The sequence below is a fragment of the Danio aesculapii genome, chromosome 15, assembly GCF_903798145.1.
Source record: "Danio aesculapii chromosome 15, fDanAes4.1, whole genome shotgun sequence".
NCBI lineage: Eukaryota > Metazoa > Chordata > Actinopteri > Cypriniformes > Danionidae > Danio > Danio aesculapii.
Genome location: NC_079449.1, coordinates 11,701,698 through 11,725,558, shown reverse-complemented (window position 1 = coordinate 11,725,558; position 23,861 = coordinate 11,701,698). Strand labels below are relative to the sequence as shown.

General features: G+C 34.2%; 2 protein-coding genes across 10 annotated transcripts in view; both read left to right on the top strand.

The window, feature by feature from the left end:
* The window catches only part of LOC130241360 (uncharacterized), a 33,020-nt gene extending 19,360 nt beyond the window's left edge, over positions 1-13,660 (top strand). For 6 of the 8 annotated variants that reach the window (XR_008838865.1, XR_008838864.1, XR_008838863.1 and 3 more), the window contains 6 exons: positions 8,422-8,514; positions 9,859-10,490; positions 10,720-10,735; positions 11,324-11,368; positions 11,574-11,647; positions 11,751-13,660. Coding sequence is in view for 1 of the 8 variants with exons in the window: in XM_056473074.1 (XP_056329049.1) it covers positions 8,422-8,514; positions 8,963-9,015 (146 nt within the window). In the remaining 7 variants the exon portion in view is untranslated. Of the gene's footprint in view, positions 1-8,421; positions 8,515-8,962; positions 9,769-9,858; positions 10,491-10,719; positions 10,736-11,323; positions 11,369-11,573; positions 11,648-11,750 lie in introns of those variants that run through there. The other 2 variants (XR_008838868.1, XM_056473074.1) reach the window with 2 other exon arrangements.
* A 652-nt stretch (positions 13,661-14,312) lies between these two features.
* Positions 14,313-23,627, top strand: zgc:171592 (uncharacterized protein LOC100003031 homolog). Of its 2 annotated transcripts, none has more exons than XM_056473073.1 (7): positions 14,313-16,393; positions 17,012-17,112; positions 17,209-17,288; positions 17,971-18,052; positions 18,885-19,065; positions 21,737-21,867; positions 23,326-23,415. In XM_056473073.1, the coding sequence occupies exons 1-7, from the start codon at positions 16,348-16,350 to the stop codon at positions 23,332-23,334; spliced, it is 630 nt and encodes a 209-aa protein (XP_056329048.1). In that variant the 5' UTR covers positions 14,313-16,347; the 3' UTR covers positions 23,335-23,415. The 2 variants fall into 2 exon arrangements, with proteins under 2 accessions (XP_056329048.1, XP_056329047.1); XM_056473072.1 differs by having other exon boundaries at positions 14,315-16,393; positions 23,313-23,627.
* The last annotated feature ends 234 nt before the right edge of the window (positions 23,628-23,861 follow it).

Sequence of the window (23,861 nt, the reverse complement as noted above, 5' to 3'; positions counted from 1 at the left end):
TTCCCTGTCGCCACAGGAATCGTAAAAATGGCTTGTCCTCTTCAAGCAGGCGGACCTGGTGGAACATGCCCTTCACGTCACTACAAATAGCCACGGGATATTCACGAAAGCGAAGAAGGACTCCTAAGAGACTTGATCCTAAAGTAGGGCCCGGCAGAAGATATTCGTTCAAAGATTGACCCTTGTATTCAAAGGAGCAGTTGAAAACAATACGGTTCTTCCCGTTATGTTGAACCATGTGGTGTGGTATGTACCACGACCTTCCACTTGAATCACTTTCCGCAGGTGTCAGCTGAGTGACATAACCCGACTGCAGTAGCTTCTGAATCTCGGATTCATAGGATTCAGCTTTCTCTGGTTCTTTAGACAGTTTTCGTTCAGTGCTACATAACAGACCCATGACAGCTTCTTGGGGTGCATTCAAGGGCGGAGGTAGCTGCTTCCAGAGCAAAGGGGTGGCATATCTCTTTACATCCTGTACCTCGATCCTGATTGTTTTTTCCTCTAAGATACGAATTGCTTCTGAATCCTGGCGAGATCGACTGATAATCTTCTCTGAGCGGTAAGGAAGGATATCCAACTTCCAAAGATTTTCAACCTGTCGTAATAACTCCGCTTCAGGAGAAAGGCAAGAAATGAAGAGACATTCCTGAGGACGTAAACAAGACTTGAGAAGACTTGAAGGACCTTGTAAAGTCCAGCCAAGCTTGGTATGGACAGCCGCAGGACCTCCAGGGGGCCCCAAATGCACGGGCTCCAATGGGGTAATCAAGTGTGGATAGTCAGACCCAATAAGAACAAGAGGCTGAGCTTTGTTGATCTCATGTAAGGGTAAGTCACGTAGATGCCGGTATTTCATCTGGAGGTCAGAAATTGGGTATGTATGCTGGACCAATTAGAACACTGATTCATATAGTGCTGGAATGAATCACAGAAAGGACAGTACTTTTTTGGCTTGTCTTGAGGCCGGTCTGCTTGAGCATGCTCCTTCTTTATGTTCTCTACTGCTCCTTCCCTTTGTTCTCCTCCATGTAGCACTGTAGTAAATTTCCGGGGCGTAAGACTGGGCCGCTTGTCTTTGCGTGAAACAGGTTTTTCATATTCGGGATGGGGTCCATACTGGTTTCCATCTACTTGCACACGCACTTCATACTCCAACCAGTCAGCAAACTCAAGCAGAGTTGGAATTGGTGTCTGAATGGGGTTAATAAATCTTTTGAAGTTAGCTCTTAAGTCATGTGGCAACTTAGCTAAGAGGCGAGATACATATGAACCACATTTTAGTTCCGTCCAACGTGTGCTACCTAACTGGTTTAACATTCCAACCAATGCTCGGACACGTAGAGCAAATGATTTAAAAGACTTAACGTCTCCGCTCCTAATATTAGGCCCTTCCATCAAATTTGTAATCCTTTGTAAGGCTAATTGATGTGGCTGCCCATACATATCAGTGAGCGCTCTCATTGTGTCGCTGAATGGAGTACGGCTGTGACTATAGGAGTCAGCTACAAGCAAAGCGTCTTCCAGCTTAAGATGGTCCACAAGTATTTGAAACTTGAATGACTCAGAAGCATCGTAGGGAAGAACATTGTCTAATGCGAGTTTAAGATGAGCAAACTCGTGGGGGTCATCTCTGCTAAAATTTGGAATGGTAGGAGTAGGGCCACGATATTGCACAGGTTGAGTATATAAAGTATGAGGAGGCTCAGAGTATGGATTGTATGCACTACCAGCTGGTTGGAAATGTCTATTCTCTCGATAATACTCTTGCTTTCCATCATATGAAAAGTACTCAAGACGATCTCTGGCATTCTTTGATAAGTTATGTGTCCTGTCATTCACACACGGATAGTAAGGATCAGTTCTTGTTCGATAAGCATCAGAAGGTGGCATGCTTGACCGCAACACTGGAGAATCATCCGTACTACGATAATGAAGGCTAGGCAGATTAGGTTGTCGAACGGGGATGTTAACATCACTAGCGTTATTGCGTAGAGGTGAATTACTATTGCTATTATGAGGGTCATGATAAGAGGGTGTTGACATACCTGAACCAGGCGGACTGTTATTTAACCTGCCTACTCTTTTTAGACTCTCTGTTAGCTCCTCAATGAGCTCTCGGTCACGACCCTGCACTGCAAGGAGGGATTCATCTCTTGGTGGCACCAAAGGGGTATGTTCTATCTGGCGAGGATTCTCATAATCCTGAAATGACGCCAGCATACCTGTAGACTTTGGTGTGGATGACAACCCAGCCTCTTTCTCTCTAGGCTGGTGCACAGCTACTGGATCTTGAGAAGCTAAAACTGGAGAATTAGCAATCACATCTGATATGCGTCTCACCTCCTGCCTTAACTGCATATTCTCTTCCCTCATTTCACGCATACACATAAGCATTTCTGCCTGCTCATCTGCAAATGTAAGATGTTTGTTAGTGTAACCTACTTCATAATCACGTAGATATGCTGGTGGTCCGGTAATTCTACGCTGACGTACAACATCTGGCTCTGAAACTCCTGCCCTATTTCTGGACATCATGGTTAAGGTAGTAATAAATATCCGGCTCGAAGGACCATTAAATATGTGGAAGCCTGTATGAATGCACTGATTACTGTACGGTTCTATACCACCTTAACGGATATATTATCCAGTTGATGTCCAAAGAATAGGAGAAGAGTAAAGAGGTCAGACACATATTATTTTGTTCAAACAATGTATTAATTTAGTTATGATTAATGCATAAATCATCAAAATACCAATCAAAGAAAATAAATAAATACCGTAGGCCCACGTAAATAACAAACAATTATCATATAAGAATGACAATAATTACAATACTGAGAAGTTGTAATATAGTGGTGAAATAAATTCCAATGAAATAAGTCCCAATAGGTTCAGAGAATAAGTCCACCTTATACACAGGAGGTCCAGTGATCACTTCAGCAGTCGATCCGTAGAAATGATGTCATCAGCCAGTATGCCACATTTTCCCGCGTCTTATCTTCATATGCCAGAAATGTATAATGTATAATGGGGAGTGAGTGTGTTAAAACAGGTGATCAGATGAAGTTAAATGTTTCTGTATATGTTGATGTTGTTGTGGGTGATTGTGCATGTATGTGTGGTTCTATAATAAAGAAAAAAGGCTTAATTAGTTCTCAAACTATTCACGCAGAAAAATGCTGTGTCATTATCACTACACGTGAATATACACGTGAAAGATCACGAACACATAACATAATAAACGTCTAGTTCTAATACAGTTGCAAACTATAAATATGCATATCGATGTATGTAAATACACATCAAAGGATAATTAAAGTTTAATAATGAACTATGAACACTCACGTTCTGCAATGACGCACATCATAAAGTTCTGTCGAACTCCGAAGCAAATCACACCACATCTACATCTCATCTGATAATATTCAGCCAAACTGCTTGCTCTGGGAATTCTGTAGTTGCGATCCTAACAGTTTTTTGGCTGTAATGCTCCAAACTGGTGACTGAGCATCAAAATTGGGTTATATGATGTCATGTTTGCTTTAGTACAAGATGGAATTGATTAAAAAAGTACAACATATTTTCTTATACAACTGATAATATTATTTGGAAAATACAGTACCATTTTCATGTCAAGAAATGGGCAAAAGCTAAGACAAATTTTGAACATTTTATAAAGGAGATTAAACAATACGGTACTACATTATGTAACATTAAAAACAGAAAAGCAAAAAAAAAACAAAAAAAAAAACATATGAAGCATTAAGTAACTTTCAACTGATTGAATAGAAGTTTTATTTTTTAATTAATATTATCTTGCCTTTTTCTTTTTTTTTTTTTTTTACCCCTGACACAATGCATCACAATGCGCACCTGCCTTTTCCTCTGTTCGTCTTCCATTTCCGTGTCCAATACTCTCACGCTATTCATTGAACTCGCGAGCGGACCTCTTAACCACGCCCACATAATAGCGTAACAGGTAAATAATTAATTAACAGTTATCAAACAGAATAATTAAACAATCTTTTGTACAATATGGATTCTTAAATGTTTGTTGGTATTTTACGATTCAGTTAAATATAAGTTGGACATTTATGAGGGCCATGAAACATATTTCTGTGTTTTTATTTTTGTTTTGTTTTTTGTTCTTGGTGATCTTTAATATATACTGGGTAGCTAGGCAAACTATTTTCTAAAATGTCAAGCAGGAATTTGTCTATAGCTTAAATTATGAAGACAATAAAATATTAAATATAACAAAAATAAAATGATAAAAATACAAAGATAAAAAGAGCAGAATTTTGCTAACTTATAAAAAAATATTCGTTTTTATTTCACTTGATGCATTTGTTATTTATTGTTTTGAATACTGAAATAACAGCCATCGGAAGGGGGCGGGGCGGTGCTGGATTTGTGCGCACCTTGGAATAAAATCCTACAGGTGCCCCTGATCATGACTGCCGCAACCTTGAGCCCCGAAGTGTCCGGCCTGACGGCTCCGTTTTCAACCCCGCCCCCGCCTGCGCTCGGCTAATCTCGTTGATCACCAGCTGCAGCTGCGCTTCATGTCGAACGCACCTACAGACACATACAGTAGGACGTAGACAACACAGAAAAGACAGACAAGGAGGGGCTATGACACAGCCGTGCTTTATACAGGCCTTACTTGCTTAGTAAATGACTCAAACCTAGAATCGTGTTTGTGCAGCGTCCTCACCGCCTGATGATATATAGGAATACAACTTCCTTAGCATATACAGTACTTGTTCTAATAGGGATGGATCTCTCCAATCGCGTATTGACTTTTGGCTTATATCAGAACGTGTGAAAGATAAAGTAGAATTTGTGAAAATTGAACCATCTGTTTTAACTGATCACAAGGGCATATCGATTAAAATTAGCATTTCAGGTAGTCAGTCAGACAGGGTTAAGAGGGGGTACTGGAAATTAAACAATAGTTTGCTGAAATGTAAAGAATTTGAAGCTCAAATTAAAACTTTAATTATTAAATATTGGAAACAGGCATGCATGACCCAAATGTATGGAAAATACTGGGAACAAACTAAGTTTGAAATAAGAAAACTCGCTATATCCTACGGAAAGTCTATTGCAAAGGGGAAAAAAGAAAATGAAAACAAGATAATTAGTGAAATGTATTCATTTATGTGCAGAAGTAACCAAGATATGTCAAGCAATGATGTTTTAAAACTTACAGCATTGCAGAAAGATCTAGACAATATTTACGAAGAAAAAGCAAAATTTATGAACTTTTTTTCTAAAGACATTTAGAAAATGTAACTTTTCTATTGATAAAATCCCAATTAAATTGGCAAGTTTTCATAAGCAGGCATTGCTGGCTTGGCAGTTGGTCTATAAACATAATTTTACACCTCATCTGTATTTTCTTTGGAATAATAAAGATATCTTGTACAAAAGGAAGTCTATATTTATTCAATCGTGGTATGACAACAGAATATTTACAGTGAGTCAATTACTTGATGAACATGCATTGCTTTTTTTTGTCATACTCAGAATTCCTTAAAAAAATGTAAGTTCTTGTAAAACCAAAAGACTATGCTGTTATTTTTGATGCAATACCAAGTAAAGTTGTATCACTGTTGCGTAATTCCATGCACAATGTGGACCAACAGCCAAAGACAAATGATGATGTTTTATTTATTGGTGATATTAACATTGTTAAAGATAAATGTAGTAATAGATGTATTAGAAATGTATTAAAAAAGAATCATATACCATCTTCAACAGTCTTCTAGTCATCAAAATTTGGAAACATTGAGTGGAAAAAAGTATGGTTACTAACAAATAAGTTTTTTATAAGTAATAAAGTAAGACAGGTATCTTTTAAAATCTTACACAGAATTTATCCTGTAAAAGAGTTATTTGAACGGTTTGGAGTGGATAAAGAAAACTCTTGTGATTTTTGTTTTACTCATCTGTTTTTTCAATGTGTATACTCAAGACTATTTTGGATTGATGCTTCTAACTTTATTTCAAGGACATTTGGTACACAAATACAAATTGGGTTATATGATGTCATGTTTGCTTTAGTACAAGATGGAATTGATTAAAAAAGTACAACATATTTTCTTATACAACTGATAATATTATTTGGAAAATACAGTACCATTTTCATGTCAAGAAATGGGCAAAAGCTAAGACAAATTTTGAACATTTTATAAAGGAGATTAAACAATACGGTACTACATTATGTAACATTAAAAACAGAAAAGCAAAAAAAAAAAACAAAAAAAAAAAACATATGAAGCATTAAGTAACTTTCAACTGATTGAATAGAAGTTTTATTTTTTAATTAATATTATCTTGCCTTTTTCTTTTTTTTTTTTTACCCCTGACATCTATTTATACTTTGTATTACTGAGATAATTTCTCTCATTTTATTTTATTTGTTTTTATTTTGTTCATAATTGTTGTGAGATGTATTCTCTTGTACTAAGTTTGTACATATTTACAATAAAAAAAGACAGTCAAAAAAAAAAAAGGTAAACAAACAACGGCTTATCATAAGCATATTATCGATAATTATTTACACAGTTGGCATTGAGAAGGAATATATAAACGTTATCTGACTGACATCTAGCAGCTAAATGTGTCTGGAAAAATATTCAAAGGCTTTTATTTTCATAAACCACATGAATGCATCTGACTGTTCTGATTGGCTAATGTAGACGTCTAACGTCAGCACGTTCTACACGTGTACGCGTTCTTTCCGGCAATCTTCCTTCTGCGTTCACACAGTGCAGCATTCCGGCAAATTACCGGTAATGTTACAACTTCTCTTTCCAGAAAATAGCCGGAACTAATTTACCGGTATTTTCAAAAAGGGCCTGTTCACACATACAGACCTTTCCGGAAAATTGTTTGAGCAGCAAGCCCCTCCCCCTCATTAGATATACAGTCCACAGGCAGAAGTAGCCAATCGGAAAGATATAAATCATTGCATCACATTCCATTAATTTACAATATTTATTTTCTCTTTTCTTTTTCATAAAAAGAAAGTGTACAGACTTAGAAAGACATTAACTTTGGTTTTCAATTTCAAATAATTTGTAACACTTCACTAGTACAATTATAAAAGAAGACACTTCAATCCCAGTTTTTGTACGTTAAATCAGGTTTATTTTCTACATTAACATAACGGATGTCTATACAGCAGTGGATATTATTGTGTATCCTGTCACATTTGTCGTGCAAAAACTGTGCAAAGTTAAACGTGCATATGCACTGTGAACTTTTTAGACTCATCTTTGCAGAAAGGCTTAAATTAACTCTTCAACAAATACATCAAATAACCGCTGGCAAAGTTCTAACTGTAGTATTTCTCATAAACGGTAGATCAGCTCATTTGGATATTACAACCGGAGTTTTAGCCTTACAACATTAGCGTGTGTGCTGTTTTCTCCTCTCTGATTGGCCACAAATTGTGCACATTCAGACCAAATGAATCGCATAATTCTGCAACTGCAGGACAGTAATCCGCCTCTGTACTCACGTTTGCATTGACTTGACTGCAATTTACTAACGAAATGTACATAATTTCCCATCTGGTATGAACTCAGTATAAAGGTGTTTGTTCGGCATGCACATAACATGCATCACAATGTATTTTTGTGATTTCATGTAGACAGAAGGGTGGCGCTGTGGCTCAGTGGTTAGCACTGTCACCTCACAGCATGAAGGTTGCTGGTTCGAGTACCGGCTGGGTCAGTTGGCATTTCTGTGTGGAGTTTGCATGTTCCCCTCGTGTTGGCGCGGGTTTCCTTTGGGTGCTCCGGTTTCCCCCACAGTATAAAGTCATGCGCTATAGGTGAATTGGATGATTTAAACTGGCCTTAAAATATGAGTGTGTGTGTGAATGAGAGAGTGTATGGGCGTTTCCCAATACTGGGTTGCGGCTGGAAGGGCATCTGCTGCGTAAAAGACACAAAAGACTTATATTAAATCTTGAAAAAGGGCTAAAATAGGTGCCCTTTAATATCTGAATTACCTGCCATTGTATTTCCAGATATCAATATTTAATTTGATTGTCAAATTCATTTTGTGCATTAGAGTCAGATTGGTTAATAGAAGTCACATTAGCATCTCATTTAAAGGTCTTCTCAGTGATTTTTCTGTTGTGCTGATGAATATGAAAGTCATCCGAAACCTCTAAGCATGGCTATAAATGCAAAACTCAAATGTCTCTCTATGTCAGCCACAAAAGACGTTTTGTCATATAAAATAGTTTTTATTAGGCTACTGGTGTAACTGGAGCCTTTATTTTTTTATAAATGTACATGATTTTACCACAGAAAGTATTTTGATGCTTCTGATTCAGAATTTTAAAAAATTGCATATAACTGCACTGTTACCCAATACAGTATGTGTTTATTTATCCAGGTAAATGGAGCAAGATATCCAGAATAAAAGGTTTTGATGACACAAAAGAAGGCTTTTCAGACCCTATTGAAAGGAACGTTAACTTTGAACACGGTATGAAAACATAGATCATTTGTAAATACTTCATTTTCACTGTACATGTACAATGAAACTATATGTATAATATATAATACAGTACAATTTGCACATGATATTACAGTTTTTCCTAATTGTTTACACACATTTTCTGAAAGGAAAACACTATGACCACTTCCTCTCCATTTATCATAATGACTTACTACAGACAGCACTTGGCCTACATAAGTGTATTGTAAAATATTTCAGAATATTGTTTTTATATAAAACACATAAATACACTGTACCAAATATACATTTACTGTATTTTCCCCACAAAAACAGTGTACACAGTGTTCATCCCAACCAACACAAAGCTGCACATAACGTGGTCTACATATACCATCAACAGAAGTATTTACTGAATAATTTTACAGTAAAACAAACAAAAAAATGTGGATTTCAATCATACACTTTTCATCCCCAGGCAGAAAAAAATCCTCAATAGGATTGAGAAATGGAGAATATGAAGGGAGATAAACAACTAAAAAATGTGGGTGGGCAGTGAACCAGTTATGAACCAGATGAGCTCTGATTTCTAAATTGCAATTATCTGTGACAGATGTTTACTCATGTGATGAGTTAGTATGCAAAGTAGGACAACTGACTTTACAATTTTGAATGACAGTGTGTTCCTTGTGAAAACAAGAGATTTTCTGCATGAAAATTGTGCCAAATGCAGAGAATTGTGTGTAGTGTTTTTAAAAAAAAGTGCGTTTTAAACCTGCAATTTGAGTGTAAAGCAGGAATTAGGTTTGTAGTTTAGCAGATTTGGTTCAGGGGGTTGGTGCATCAGTTACATGTTGTAGTCATTGTGTCTGAAGTACAAGTAATTGTGTGTAAACAACTAAGAAAAACTGTAAACAGCAAGTCAAATTTATGAACTTTACTGCTATGTACTTAATTGTTTAATATAGATGAAATGCAGGTAAATTGCAATAAACTGAAATAAAAAAAAAGTTTAAGCACTGTTTTTAATAGTATGGAATAACTGTTCTATAAATGCCATAAGCATTTACTGTACAAAGAATTTGCCTGGACAGTAATAATGATCATTACTGATAATGAGGATATCTGCAAATGTGAATCTTCTTGTAAAACTATATGTGATTGTTGCACCACAAAATACACAGCAAATCTTGTAGGTGTTTAATGTTAAACATAATTAGCACCATCAAATATAACATGAGACTCTAAAACAATTTTGCCTATAATTCTGTTTATGAACATTTATTTTCAGTAATTACCAGCAACATCCATTAGCTGTGTTAGGCTTTTCGTTGTTTTTATTCCCATGCTTATTTCATTACTATTCATTTTCAGCAACAATTGGCTTAGGAATAGTTGCCTCGATATTGCTCATAGTCAATATAGTTATGGTGAAATTTTGGTAAGTACACAGTTTTTTTTTCTCCAGCTATTAGGAGTGTTTTCACTTGCGTCATAGTTTCATCAGTCACCTGTATGTGTGGCTATGATGGAGATGCTAGCATGTAAACACCAGCATTGGATTGCATGGCAAGCCACTACTGAATATGCTGTTCTGCTTATTTATTCTTTCTAAACTATGGCAAATGTGTGGAATCATATAGAGAAACAGCTAGTAAACAGGAAATTTGACAAACTGACTGTAATAGGCTTTATTCTGCTTGATTTGTTATAACTTTTGGCAGAATTTAGTATTCAAAATATTTTTTTCCTGGTCTAACCGATTAGAACAGTCCAAAAACATGTCACTAATTGATCATTTTTAGCAGCAATAATTAGCAAAAAAGTTTCATTCACTTAAGTGCCGTTGTTTATGTTCTGCTTTCCAACAAGGCCACTGATGATGTGTTGTGAAAACACCATATAATGCACTATTGTACTATTGTTTCTCTGTAATACATGATCATTCCTTGTGGATTTTTTAACCTTTACAGATTTGCAGAAAACTAAAGAAGCAGACAAACCAAGTATGTATAAATTAAAACTACAAGATTTAAATACAATCTTTTTTCTCTCAATGATAAGTATTCAGATTTCAACTTGTGAACAGTTGTTAAAAAAACTATTTGTCTAAGTGTAAAGAATATTTTAAAAATGTCAAAATGTTTTTTTTTAACATAAAGTACCTTTTGTCATATTAGTGCTGAAAAATTTGGTTTGTCACTAATCAGATTTGCTTTTTTACTTTCATTTTAGAATAGAGGCAATGGAGGTAAGACTGATTTTTGGAGGGTGGAGGGAAACTGGAATAGGCATTTCCCAAGACATTAAAATAAGTTAAAATATGTAAATATATTGTATAGTGGAGACCAGAGATGTTTGTAACTGTTTTAAAGTTTTAGTTGGGTTTTTGGGGCTTTTTCTAACACCTACTGTAAATTTCAGTTGTTTTAGTATTCAACATTTAATATTTTATAAAGTATTGCACCCAGTTTCTGTGTGGTCAGAATAGTATTAAATGTTTTGTGTGCAAAGACAGTATCAAAAGTGTTCTTTAGTTCCACTTATTGTTATAAAGGTGTGTGTGTGTGTGTGTGTGTGTGTGTGTGTGTGTGTGTGTGTGTGTGTGTGTGTGTGTGTGTGTGTGTGTGTGTGTGTGTGTGTGTGTGTGTGTGTGTGTGTGTGATTTGAGGAGTGGCATTAAGTATTCCATTAAGTTTGAGGTTTCTGTGATTTAAAGTATAATGTGCATGAAGGTACAACATTTTTTTTACATTAAAATATGCCAACGTCAACTGAAAACAATGGGTGGTAATAATGTCATAACACTATTGTTGTTGTTGTTGTTTTAAATTACCAGCAGATGACAGCCCAGATGAAACCATTGAACTGAAAAGGAAAAAAAGTATTATTCTATTCTATTCTATTCTATTCTATTCTATTCTATTCTATTCTATTCTATTCTATTCTATTCTATTCTATTTTTTGTTTTTTTCCTCATAAAGATTTGATTACTGCGTTACTCTATATACCCCAAATCATGTGATTCATACTTTAGTATAATTATATGAAACAGTTTATCAACAACAACTTGTGTGTTGTGTATGTAGATCAAGGGGAAAATGCTCCCAACAATGAGGAAGAGGATAACAATTGACAGAGTTTAAAATGATGTCCAATGCAGGTAACATTACTAGAACTTCACTATATTGCTCATAAAAATATAAATGACAACAGAAAACTTTTTTTGTGTGTGTTTTCTTACATCTGAGTTTTACATTTCATAGCAAGTGAAAACTTCAATGTCCAGCAAAAACCTCAGATGTCCAAGAGAAAACTTTACAACACCATAACTGTCTACTATGTCTAAATGTGAAATCTAAAATGTGAAAAAAACTATTTTAAAGCCTAATAATGTTTTTTTTTCTCAGCAGAGTTGAATGAAAATACATTTGATTCAGTGCATCTCAGTTTAATGCCCAGAAAGAAAAAAGTCAAATATTCATGCAGAGAAAACTTCAAATATAGTTATATAGGTGCTTTTAATATACTGTATTGTCTTTGTGTTTTTCAAAATTGGCATTTTATTGTATTAAGTTAAATGTTTTTTTATAATTCATCTAAATAATTCTGTTTCTAATATTTTACCGCTAGTGATATTTTAAGAAATATGATATGCGCATAAACACTAATGAAAGTGAAATCTGAATCAAAAATGTGAAAATTCATAATGCAGACTAATTATATACTGTAGTCTTGTATTGGATCACCAGGGTCCAGTTTTTCAAAAAAAAAAAAAAAAGAAAAGAATCAGGATCAAATTGGTCCAGATTTGGAAATCCCATGTTTTGTTATCCAGGATTAACTGATTATCTTACTTTTATGACAGTTTTTTAAAGGAACACTGGATTGGATCACTGTGGTCAAAATACCAAATTTCAGGATTAACAAATCCTGTTTACCAAAGCCATAAATAAAACCAACAGTGTAGCCTACTGGTTTAGCAAAGAACAAATGGTAGGCAAAATACATGGCCACAAACAGCCATTGTTTGTTTTAATGGTAAGAAATAGAAACACTGCAATCAACAAACATTTAACATTTTTTTTTTATTTGTTCTAATACAATACTGCTTTGATATTGTTTGTTGTTGTTTATCATATTTCATTAGATGTGACATGCTTTATATAGGATTCAAACATGAAGGAATTTATATATCATTAATAACCATTAAGTTTGTGATCATTCATTCATTTCCTTTTTGGCTTAGTCCCTTTATTAATCCGGGGTTGCCACAGCGGAATGAACCGCCAACTTATCCAGCACGTTTTATGCAGCGGATGGCCTTCCGGCTGCAACCCATCTCTGGGAAACATCCATACACACTCATTCACACTCACACTACGGACAATTTAGCCTACCCAATTCACCTGTACCGCATGTTTTTGGACTGTGGGGGAAACCGGAGCACCCGGAGGAAACCCACACGAATGCAGGGAGAACATGCCAACTCCACACAGAAACACCAACTTACCCAGCTTTGGCTTGAACCAGCAACCTTCTTGCTGTGAGGCGACAGCACTACCTACTGCGTTGCCGGTTTGTGATCTTTCACTTAAAAAATATAACTTTTTTAAATTTCATTTGGCTTATTTGGTAAAAAAAATCACAACTGAATCCACCCCTCTGATGGGATCAGGATAATCTTGTTTTTTTGGATCAAATAAATCCCAATCTGAGTTCAAAGTTTTGAAAAACCCAAAGGGCAGGTTTGATCTAAATCAAATGTAAGATTGGATTACATGGTCTGATCTTAATTCAAAATCCCTCTGTCACTTTTGAAAAACCCATTTCCAATATTTGATCCAATCCATGATCCTAAATCCCACTGGATTACTTTTGAGAAACTGGGCCCAGTGCATTTTAGCTCTCACTGTTTAAGTTGTTGTTATTATTATCATTATCATGTAAACCTGCATTTATCTGATTATTGTCTTCATTCTTTATTGCTCATGTTTTTGTGTTATTTTGTACTTTAGGTTTAAGTATGTCATTGTGTTGTCTCAAATGTTCTGTCCTAACCAGGACCAAGAGACACATAACAATGCTTTTGATTCCAAGTCTTTAGAAATTATTCTGACATTATTCTGTACCTACGTGTTAGTCAATTAAATTATTCTTTATATTCAACTGTAAACCTTGATTGTCTTTATCTCAAAATGCATGTGTGTGTGTGTGTGGGGGAACACTTAGTTGCACAGCATAGTGCATATTCAGGACTGGGTTGTGGCCTGTTCAAAAGGGAATACTATACTATAAACTTACTATACTAAAAAATACTATAATAAAAAAATCCTTGCTCTGTTAAACTCTGTTAATATTTGACATATATAAAATCGCTGTACAAAATGTATGAAAATTCCCTCCTTTCCTGGATAATATGTTTATAGAGAATATCAAAACAATGCTTCCATTTAACTTTTGTAAAATAACAGGCTCCGTATTTTGTGGTTCACAACATGATTTCTGTTTATTTACAACTGTGAATTGCATTATGGGAGATTTATCTCTGCTTTGTTGACTTTTGATGTTAAAAACTGAACAATGCTGATTAACAAAATGACCTTTGTTGACATGTTAGTACTTTGGGACAAGATACTGTTTAAGAAATAATATAGAGAAAATAAACTGTAAAAGAACAGAAAAAGTACTGGCAGTTTATTACCAGGTTTTTGTACCATTCAACACAAACACATACAGCAATCACTTCAAGCTGTTAAAAATGTCAACAAAAGTCACTTTTAAATGTTTCAACATCAAAAGCATTTGCAGGAAAGATCAGAATCTCGAAATACAATTCAAATAAGTAAATGAAAACATGAATAACAAATTATGAAAAACTTTATCCAAAAAGGCTAAAAATCTTTTCTAAATAATGTAATTGCTAAATGTCAATCGGGATTATCAATAGGGGACATATTTCTAATAGGCTTTCATTACACTGTGACACTATTATAATGAGACTATTATCATATGTTTTAATGGTTTTCTTGATTACAAAAAAATGTATTGTTTAGAGCATGGCTTTATGTTACAGGCCCTTCATACTTCAGTTTTTGTTGATTTCATTTGTACTGTATGTGTGCTAAAATGCATTATTATAATAGGAATGCAGTTGTTCTTTCATGGATCAGTCATAGCACTTCTCTTAGATTAACTTTTAAACTGGTATTAGACAAGCATGCCCTGTCTCACCACATCTTTTTCTAACAGCAACACAACTTTTTAATTTCATATATGTATTTCTATTTAATTATTGCAGTCTTGTAAAGGTTATTACCATAGTTGGTACAGAACAGATTATTAGCTAGCTGGTAGATGATACTGTTCCTAAAAGTTGCCTCTTAGATTTGAAGTTGCCTATCAGTCAAATGTGTTAAACCTCATTTAGTCCATTACTTATTATGTAATTTTTAACAATATTACATATTATATGTTTCCTCTTTGATCATCACTGGCTAGGAGATATAGAAAGCCACAGTCAAAAGATTGCAGTTAAAAAAAATGTTCTGAAAACTAAATTGGTTTAAGGCAACAAAACTTACTCAAAAAATGTTTAGCTTTGTATCTTTTTTTTCCACCTGGGTCAGTTGCCATTTCTGTGCAGAGTTTGCATGTTCTCCTGTGTTCGAGTGGGTTTTCCACCAGGTGCTCAGGTTTCCCCCATAGTACAAGGCCATGTGCTATAAGTCAATTGAATGTATGGGTGTTTCCCAGTTCTGGGTTGTGGCTGAAAGGGCATCCTCTGCGTAAAAAATATGCTGGAATAATTGGCGGTTCATTCCGCTGTGGTGACCCCTGATAAATATGAGACTAAGACAAAGACAAATAAATTAATGAATTATATCTTTCTTTTTTTTACATCAGAAACTGTTTTAATCATTACAACATGAACATTGCTGTTAAACTACATTTTAAAGATGTTTTTAGTTGTTTATAAGGCAAATATAAGAACTATTATTGCCTTTGCCTACAATGTGAACAAACCTATTAACATATATTGCGCACATACTACTATTAACAATGTTAGTCCTAAACAGCTACAGTGTATACATTTTAATTAAATTGTGGACAACAAGCAAACAAAAACAATCAACTCAATATAATAACAGTTTATCACTATAGTGTTTTAACCACATTTGATATTAATTTTCTATAGGTTTATGTTTATTAACATTAGAATAAGCACGAAATTATATTTTTGGAAAAAAAGCACGTTCTCATGTTTCATGCCTTAAAATTACTTGTTGAACCATTTATTGTTCCTAACTTTATATGAACTGGGTTGAGTACTTTAGGTTTTACCTAGGCAAGTTCTAATAATACGAATATAGCATGACATAATATTTTCCATATCAGAATTACTCACCTGAATGGTTTGCCGAGTTAAATACAGGATTAATCAATGTCACAGAATTAATAAGTTAGCAGCACATTTACTGTAAGCATTGCTGGAACTGGTTTAGGAATTACTTCATTAAGGAAGCATTTTGCTTGATAAATTGAATGAAATTTCACAAGAGCAACAAAAATGTTTTGTAAAACACAATGGCAAATATGAATTTATAATGTGCACAAGGAAACAGAGAGTCAGAAACCCCTTGAATAAATGGAGAATTCATCCTTATTGCGCATAAGGCTTTAACTCTGAACAATAGAGATGCAGATTATGCACATCAATAATAGATCTCAACATTTCTCAACTATGAGGCGATTTACCCTTCTGATCACGTACCAGTTTTATAATCTGCTGGATATCATATAAAAGCAAGATAGAGCAGCTGTATATCCATCAGTGAGATTCAACACCAAGTCAAACTCATCATGATCTTCACCTTCACCTGCTTTGCTCTGGTGGCCTCTGCTCTGGGTAAGAGTCTCCTTTACATATATAATACTGTGCAAATGCCAGAAGTTACTATTAATTTGACAAACAAAAATAGGTTTAAGTCAGTCATACTAGTAACACTTTAAAATAAGATTCCATCATATTTAAACAATTAAGGCACAATTAAGGATATTAAGAATGCCCCAGTAAATTTTTAAATATACATTGACAATTTATTAAATTATTGTTTTTTTTCTGTAGCTCATATTATGAAACACATTAATTAACATTTACTAATGGAACCTTAATGTAAAGGGTGACCATTATTTCTGTCTTTTGGTGTAGTGCGTCAGTAAGAAATAGTAAAAAAAAATTTTAACTAGTTTAATAGTTGATTGTAATAATCCAGTGATATTTTGTATGCAAAAGAGTCTGACGGCAGCCAGAACTACACAAAGAGATCATCAGACATTAATGATGACTAACATCTGCTTTAGGTATCATTATTAAAAGCATAATCACTTTACAGCATTTGTTACCATACTTTATAGTACTGTAGCAGGCAGGTTTCATGAAGGGTCTTGGACTTTTGCACAGTATTGAATATTTATAAAATGTGAAACCTAATTTAACAGATGATCTTCTGTTCTTCATTAACAGGTTGTGGAGTTCCTGCTATTAAACCACAGACGATCGGCAGCAGGATTGTGAATGGGCAGAATGCCATATCTGGCTCTTGGCCCTGGCAGGTCTCTCTCCAGGTACATTATTTTATTGTTTTTTTTTTTTTTCTTAAAAATTAATTCTCTATTTTGAGAGTAAATGTTATATTTTCAATGCTTTTACCTTTGAAACAGCTCCCCAATGGTGTCCATTTCTGCGGAGGGTCCCTGATTAACCAGAACTGGGTTCTCACTGCTGCTCACTGCCGAGTCCTGTAAGACAATATTCAATCTGACCTAAACATCACATACAGTAGTCTTTAACAGGAGCTTTTTCAGCTCCATCTCTCTCTGTGTGTGTTTTAATATTGTTGGTAACACTTTATTTTGATGGTCCATTTGAGTATTAGTAGACTGTCTGCTTAATATCTGTTGCTACTGCTCCTTCAACAGATATTTCACTGACTATAAGAATCTTTGCAAGTACATATCAACTTACACTAACCCTAACCTAAAACTACAGAAGTAGTTTTAGGTTAGCCAAACTACATTGTCAACATCTCCAAGATTATGACTGTCTGCTTAATATCTGTTGATATGCTCCTTCAACAGATATTTCACTGACTATAAGAAACTTTGCAAGTACATATCAACTTACACTAACCCTAACCTAAAACTACAGAAGTAGTTTTAGGTTAGCCAAACTACATTGTCAACATCTCCAAGATTATGACTGTCTGCTTAATATCTGTTGATATGCTCCTTCAACAGATATTTCACTGACTATAAGAAACTTTGCAAGTACATGTCAATTTACACTAACCCTAACCTAATAGTCTACTTATGATCTAATGAGAATTAGTTGGCATGTAGATGCAATGTAACTTAAATTCATCCAATGGACCATCAAAATAAAGTGTGGCCATAATGTTTTATCTTTTATCACTCTGTTTTTAGAGTTGGATATCATCGTGTTGTTCTTGGAGAACATGATCGTGGCTCCAATGCAGAGCCCATCCAGGTCAGACTAGTGTCCAAGGTAATGAGATTTAATTATCTTAATGGAACAGAAATTGAACTTTAAAGCAAACAAATAGAAAATGCATTTATGACTGACACCAATCATATTTACAATATAGATTATATAGGTATTATTTCTATCAGTTATATATTATAAATGATTTCTATCAGATTATATATCATTTCTATCAGTTTCTATTCAATAATCTGTTTTTTTTTTTACTTTTTTTAAAGCAACAACAATCATTACAAATGATTACTGAATAACAAAAACCTCATAGATAGGATTTCATGCAAATTGTGACCTAGAAGTCTGCAAATGCTTATTCTTCTTATCTTTATTTTATTTTTTAAATGTTGTTTTGGACTTCTATAATTCTTAGGGTAAATATTTCTTATTTGAGATTGAATGGTTTTAATTGTAAAAGTGTTGTTTCAACTTTATATAAAAAATAAAATTAACATCCAATTAAATTAAAAAGAGTAAAATTTGATAAAGACAATAATACTAAAATAATACCAAAAAACTAAAATAAAAATCAATTAAACCTTTTAAAAATAAAAAGATACAGGTTCATCACAGTGCAACCCCCAAAACACAAAGTATTTGTAATTTTATCCTTAATGCTTTAAAACTATGTTTTACCTATTTATAGGCAATTAGTTTTTAATAATTTAAAATGTAATTAAATGCGGTATAATCAGTCATTCTTTAATATATTTTGACAAGTACACATGTTAACTTCAGCAAAAAAAGGAATGCAACATTCAAAATATATTCAGGGTATTTTTTATTTTACCTTATAAAGTCTTCGTTCATTAGTGAGCATTCCTCCATGTTTTATGTGCAGGTGGTCACTCATCCTCTCTACAGCCGCACAACCCTCAACAATGACATCGCACTGCTGAAACTTGTGTCTCCAGTCAATCTGACTGCTCGGGTCTCTCCTGTATGTCTGGCTCCATCAGCCATCAACGTCCAGTCTGGAACCCGCTGCTTCACTACTGGATGGGGCAGAACCGCCAGCACATGTGAGTCACCTGGAAAACAGAATAATTAAAGCACCAATTCTGTTCATTTAAATACCTCACATTTGCTGATTTTAACATACATGACACTGTAAAAAATATCTGTTAACAGTTTACATATTTTGTGTTTTATTTTATGTTTAATTATGGTTGTGAATTGCATTATGGGATGTTGATCTCTGCTCTGTCCACTTTTGATGTTCAAAATTCCCCTCCACAGTTTAATTGTGTTTAGTTTAGTTCAAAGTGACTTTTATTGACATTTTATAGTAGTTTGAAATAATGTAATGTATAAGAAATAATATAGAGAGAAATACATCAGTAAAATAACAGAAAATGCACTGGTTGTTTATCAAAGGGGTCATCCACTACGATATCATATTTTGAACTTTAGTTAATGTATAATGTAGCTGTGTGAACATAAACAACATCTATGAATCTAAGACACTCACATCAAAGTAGGATATATGAAAAAAAACCTTGATTTTCTACAAATGAAGCATGAGCACACATTGCTTTGCATCCCATAAACACAACCAAGCCTTAACAATACACTCTGGACCACCCCTTTAAAAGGTGGTTGTACAATAATATACAACACCAACCCTTACAATATATCACTTTAAACTGTTAAAAATGTTAATAAAAGTCACTTTATGTTGAAAGAAAGAGCAAGGTCAATTCAAGCAATTCAAAAGCATAAATAAACTGGGATATTTCTAAATATTTTTTTACAGTGTACATAGTGGAAAAACTACAAATTGTGTCAGAATTGAAACACATTTTCAAGGAATTGGATAAGCATGTTTAAAAAATAGTTTAATGGTAAGGAAGGCTTAATGGAATAATATGGAATCAACTTTCAGTAGAAACTGCATGAGGTTTTTTCTCTCTTATTTTGTTCTTCCTTCATTGTCACAAGCAGTTAAATCTATACTTAGATCCTTATATACATTATATAAACATACTTTAAATTTACATTTACATTTACATTTAGTCATTTAGCAGACGCTTTTATCCAAAGCGACTTACAAATGAGGACAAGGAAGCAATTTACACAACTATAAGAGCAGCAGTGAACAAGTGCTATAGGCAAGTTTCAGGTGTGTAAAGTCTAAGAAGCAAAGCATTAGTAATGTATTTTTTTATTTATTTATTTTTTTTTGGAGAGAGAGAGAGAGAGAGAGAGGGCACAGTTAGTGGTATAGCCAGAGAGGCAGTTGCAGATTAGGAAGGAAAGTGGGGACTAAACAGTTGCGTTTTTAGTCGTTTCTTGAAGACAGCAAATGAATCTGCTGTTCTGATGTAGTTAGAGAGTTCATTCCACCAACTGGGCAGATTGAATGTGAGAGTTCGGGAAAGTGATTTCTTCCCTCTTTGGAATGGAACAACGAGGCAACGTTCATTCACAGAACGCAAGTTTCTGGAGGGCACATATATCTGCAGAAGTGAGAGCAGATATGAAGGAGCCAAGCTAACGGTCACTTTGTAAGCAAACATCAGAGCTTTGAATTTGATGCGGGCAGCAACTGGCAGCCAGTGCAAATGGGTGAGTAGCGGAGTGACATGTGCTCTTTTGGGTTCATCAAAGACCACTCGTGCTGCTGCGTTCTGAAGCAGCTGAAGAGGTTTGATAGAACTAGCTGGTAGCCCGGCTAGCAGAGAGTTGCAATAGTCCAGTTTGGAGAGAACAAGAGCTTGAACAATGAGTTGAGCTGTATGTTCAGATAGAAAGGGTCGGAGCTTTCTGATGTTGTAGAGTGCGAATCTGCAAGATCGAGCAGTTCTAGAAATGTGGTCAGAGAAGTTCAGTTGGTCATCAATTGTTACTCCAAGGCTTTTTACCATTTTGGATGCAGTGATGGTTGCTCCATCCATCTGGATTGAAAGGTTATGGTGAAGAGTCGGGTTGGCAGAAACTTCAAGCATTTCCGTTTTCGTGAGGTTAAGCTGGAGATGATGATCTTTCATCCAGTGTGAAATGTCTGACAGGCAGAAATGTATTCAATAAGAAACCTAAATATCTTCATTTTTTTGTTTGTTCCAAATGATTAATGATCATGCACTTTCACCTCTGAAAGCATTAATTTCTTCACATATTGAAAATATAAAGCAAACAAGAACATCATTAGGAGGCTTTAAAAGCTCTATCCGAACTGGTGTTTAGACATGTTAAGTGTTTACTGCAGCTTTAAAACCATTTTGTTATAATCATTTTTTTATTGTTTTATTATTATTTATTTAATTTTTTTGCAAATGAGAGAAATTCATACAAGTTTAAAATGGCAAGAAGGTAAATAAATGATGACAGAATGTTAATTTCTTGTTTAATTGATATAGAATTAGGTAATCTTTTTTTGGTGAAATTATACTTTAATAAAACTGCCACTAGCTGGCGGCAATGAGTCATTTAGTCATTAAACGAGTCAATTTAGTGATGGCTAAATAATCTTGTGCTTTCATTTGTTTCAGTATGTATGGCAATCTTGTAATTTTCCTTTTGTGGGGAGATTTAATTTTATTCTGGTGGTCTGGTGTTTTCCTTTCCTGAAACACAAACTGTATGGTTGATTGGTATGCAGTTTTGTACTGTTTATTATCCCTACTGAATAAAGAATTTAAAAAAAAAAAAAAAAAACACACCTGATTATGGTGTTTTCTTTTGTGTTTTCAGCGAGTCCTCGTATCCTGCAGCAAACAAGCGTTCCCTTAGTGAGTCATGCTGACTGCAGACAGATCTGGGGTCGAAACAGAGTCACAGATGCCATGATCTGTGCCGGAGGATCTGGATCTTCATCCTGTCGGGTACAGTAGACTACATCAAAACAGATTAAGAAGAAATCATTCATTGTGTTAAATGTGAAATGCATTACAACACAAAAAACAACTTCAGAAAGAAATATATTTAGATTTCTTAATTCATAACCAGTGTGGGGAAAGTTGCTTTTGAAAGTAAAACAATGTGTTATTAAGGTACTTTCCAAAAATGTAACTAGTTGCATTACTTAATCACTTTATATAGTAAGTAATGCATTACGCTACTTTTGAGTTACTTTTATTACCTGGCTAAGGGTTGATCTCTTTCAGAATCTGTTTTTTTCTTCCTTTTTAATAGAGGAGCTTTGCATTTATCAACGTATTGTATAAACTACACCAACGAACATTTATCTTTAAAACACACACACGCACACACACACACACACACACACACACACACATATATATATATATATATATATATATATATATATATATATATATATATATATATATATATATATATATATATATATATATATATATATCAGTTATTAGAAATGAGTTATTAAAACTATTATGTTTAGAAATGTGTTGAAAAAATCTCTGTTACACAGAAATTGGCGAAAAAATAAACAGGGGTCTAATAATTCAGGGGGGCTAATAATTCTGACTTTAACTGTGTGTGTGTGTGTGTGTGTGTGTGTGTGTGTGTGTATATATGTGTGTATATACATACATACATATATACATACACACACATATACATATATATATATATATATATGTATGTATGTATGTATGTATGTATGTGTATATATATATATATATGTATATATGGCGGTTAATTTCATATGAATAAAGGTGAGATAAAGGGATTAAAGCTGAAGGAAAATTAATTAATAAATAATAAAACAAAACTTAAATTACTTAAACTACCACTAGGCGTCAGTACATGACTTATACGAGTCATTTATTGATTTGATTCTTGCAAACAACGTAAACTGATCATTTGAATCATTTATTCACTTGATTCATTCAGAAATTGATCTCTGCTTTGTTTATGGGAGACCCAGTACTAATATTTCTGTTGGCAAAACTAACAAAAAGAGACAATTTCGTTTCAAATATAGCACAATATTAACTTATTCTTAACTGAACTGTTTTAGATAGTCAATATCACATGTACACTATTAAAGACAAAAACAGCGTTCATGTCCCTTGGCTGCTCATTGTGATGAGAAAATAAAATGATCATAGTTTATTGTTATATGAATTTTAAATCCATATATCTGCATTCTCTTGGCTCCATCGCACAGTAAGCTGTTGCACCATGGTCTAAGAGAAGGGCGGGTACTTTAATTGTGTTCGAAATTTTAATTAACACATTGTTTTTTCCATTACTAATTAATCAAATTAACATGTTAAAATCACAGCCCTAAGATACACACATTACTTTATCAATGTCAATATCAACTGTGTGTTTTCCCCAGGGTGATTCTGGAGGTCCTCTAGTGTGTGAGCGTTCAGGGGTTTGGACTCTGGTGGGCTCTGTGTCCTGGGGTCTCGACACTTGTAACACCCGTTTCCCAGGAGTCTATGCCCGCATCTCTCAGCAGCGCTCCTGGATCAACACGACTGTCACCTCCAATTAAAGCAGCAGTGTGAATTTTTACCCCATAATCTGATTTCGGTTACTTGCTGTTGGTCTTTTTATTAATCACTATCATTATTCTAGTCAGTCTGAACTTCCTTTATGTGTCTTAATACTGTTTTCTTGATTCATCTATACAAATATTATCAATAAAGGAGATTGCATTGAAATTATTCTGGTCAGTCTGAACTTCCTTTATATGTTTTAATACTGTTTTCTTGATTCATCTGTACAAATATTATCAAAAAAGAGATTGCATTCAAATATTAAACTGATGTGTATTTAATAAGCTGAACTTAAAATGTAATACACTAAGGATGTGCATAATCCACATAGAATAATGACGAATTGACAAAAAAATTACACCTTTAAGATGACGCTTTTTATT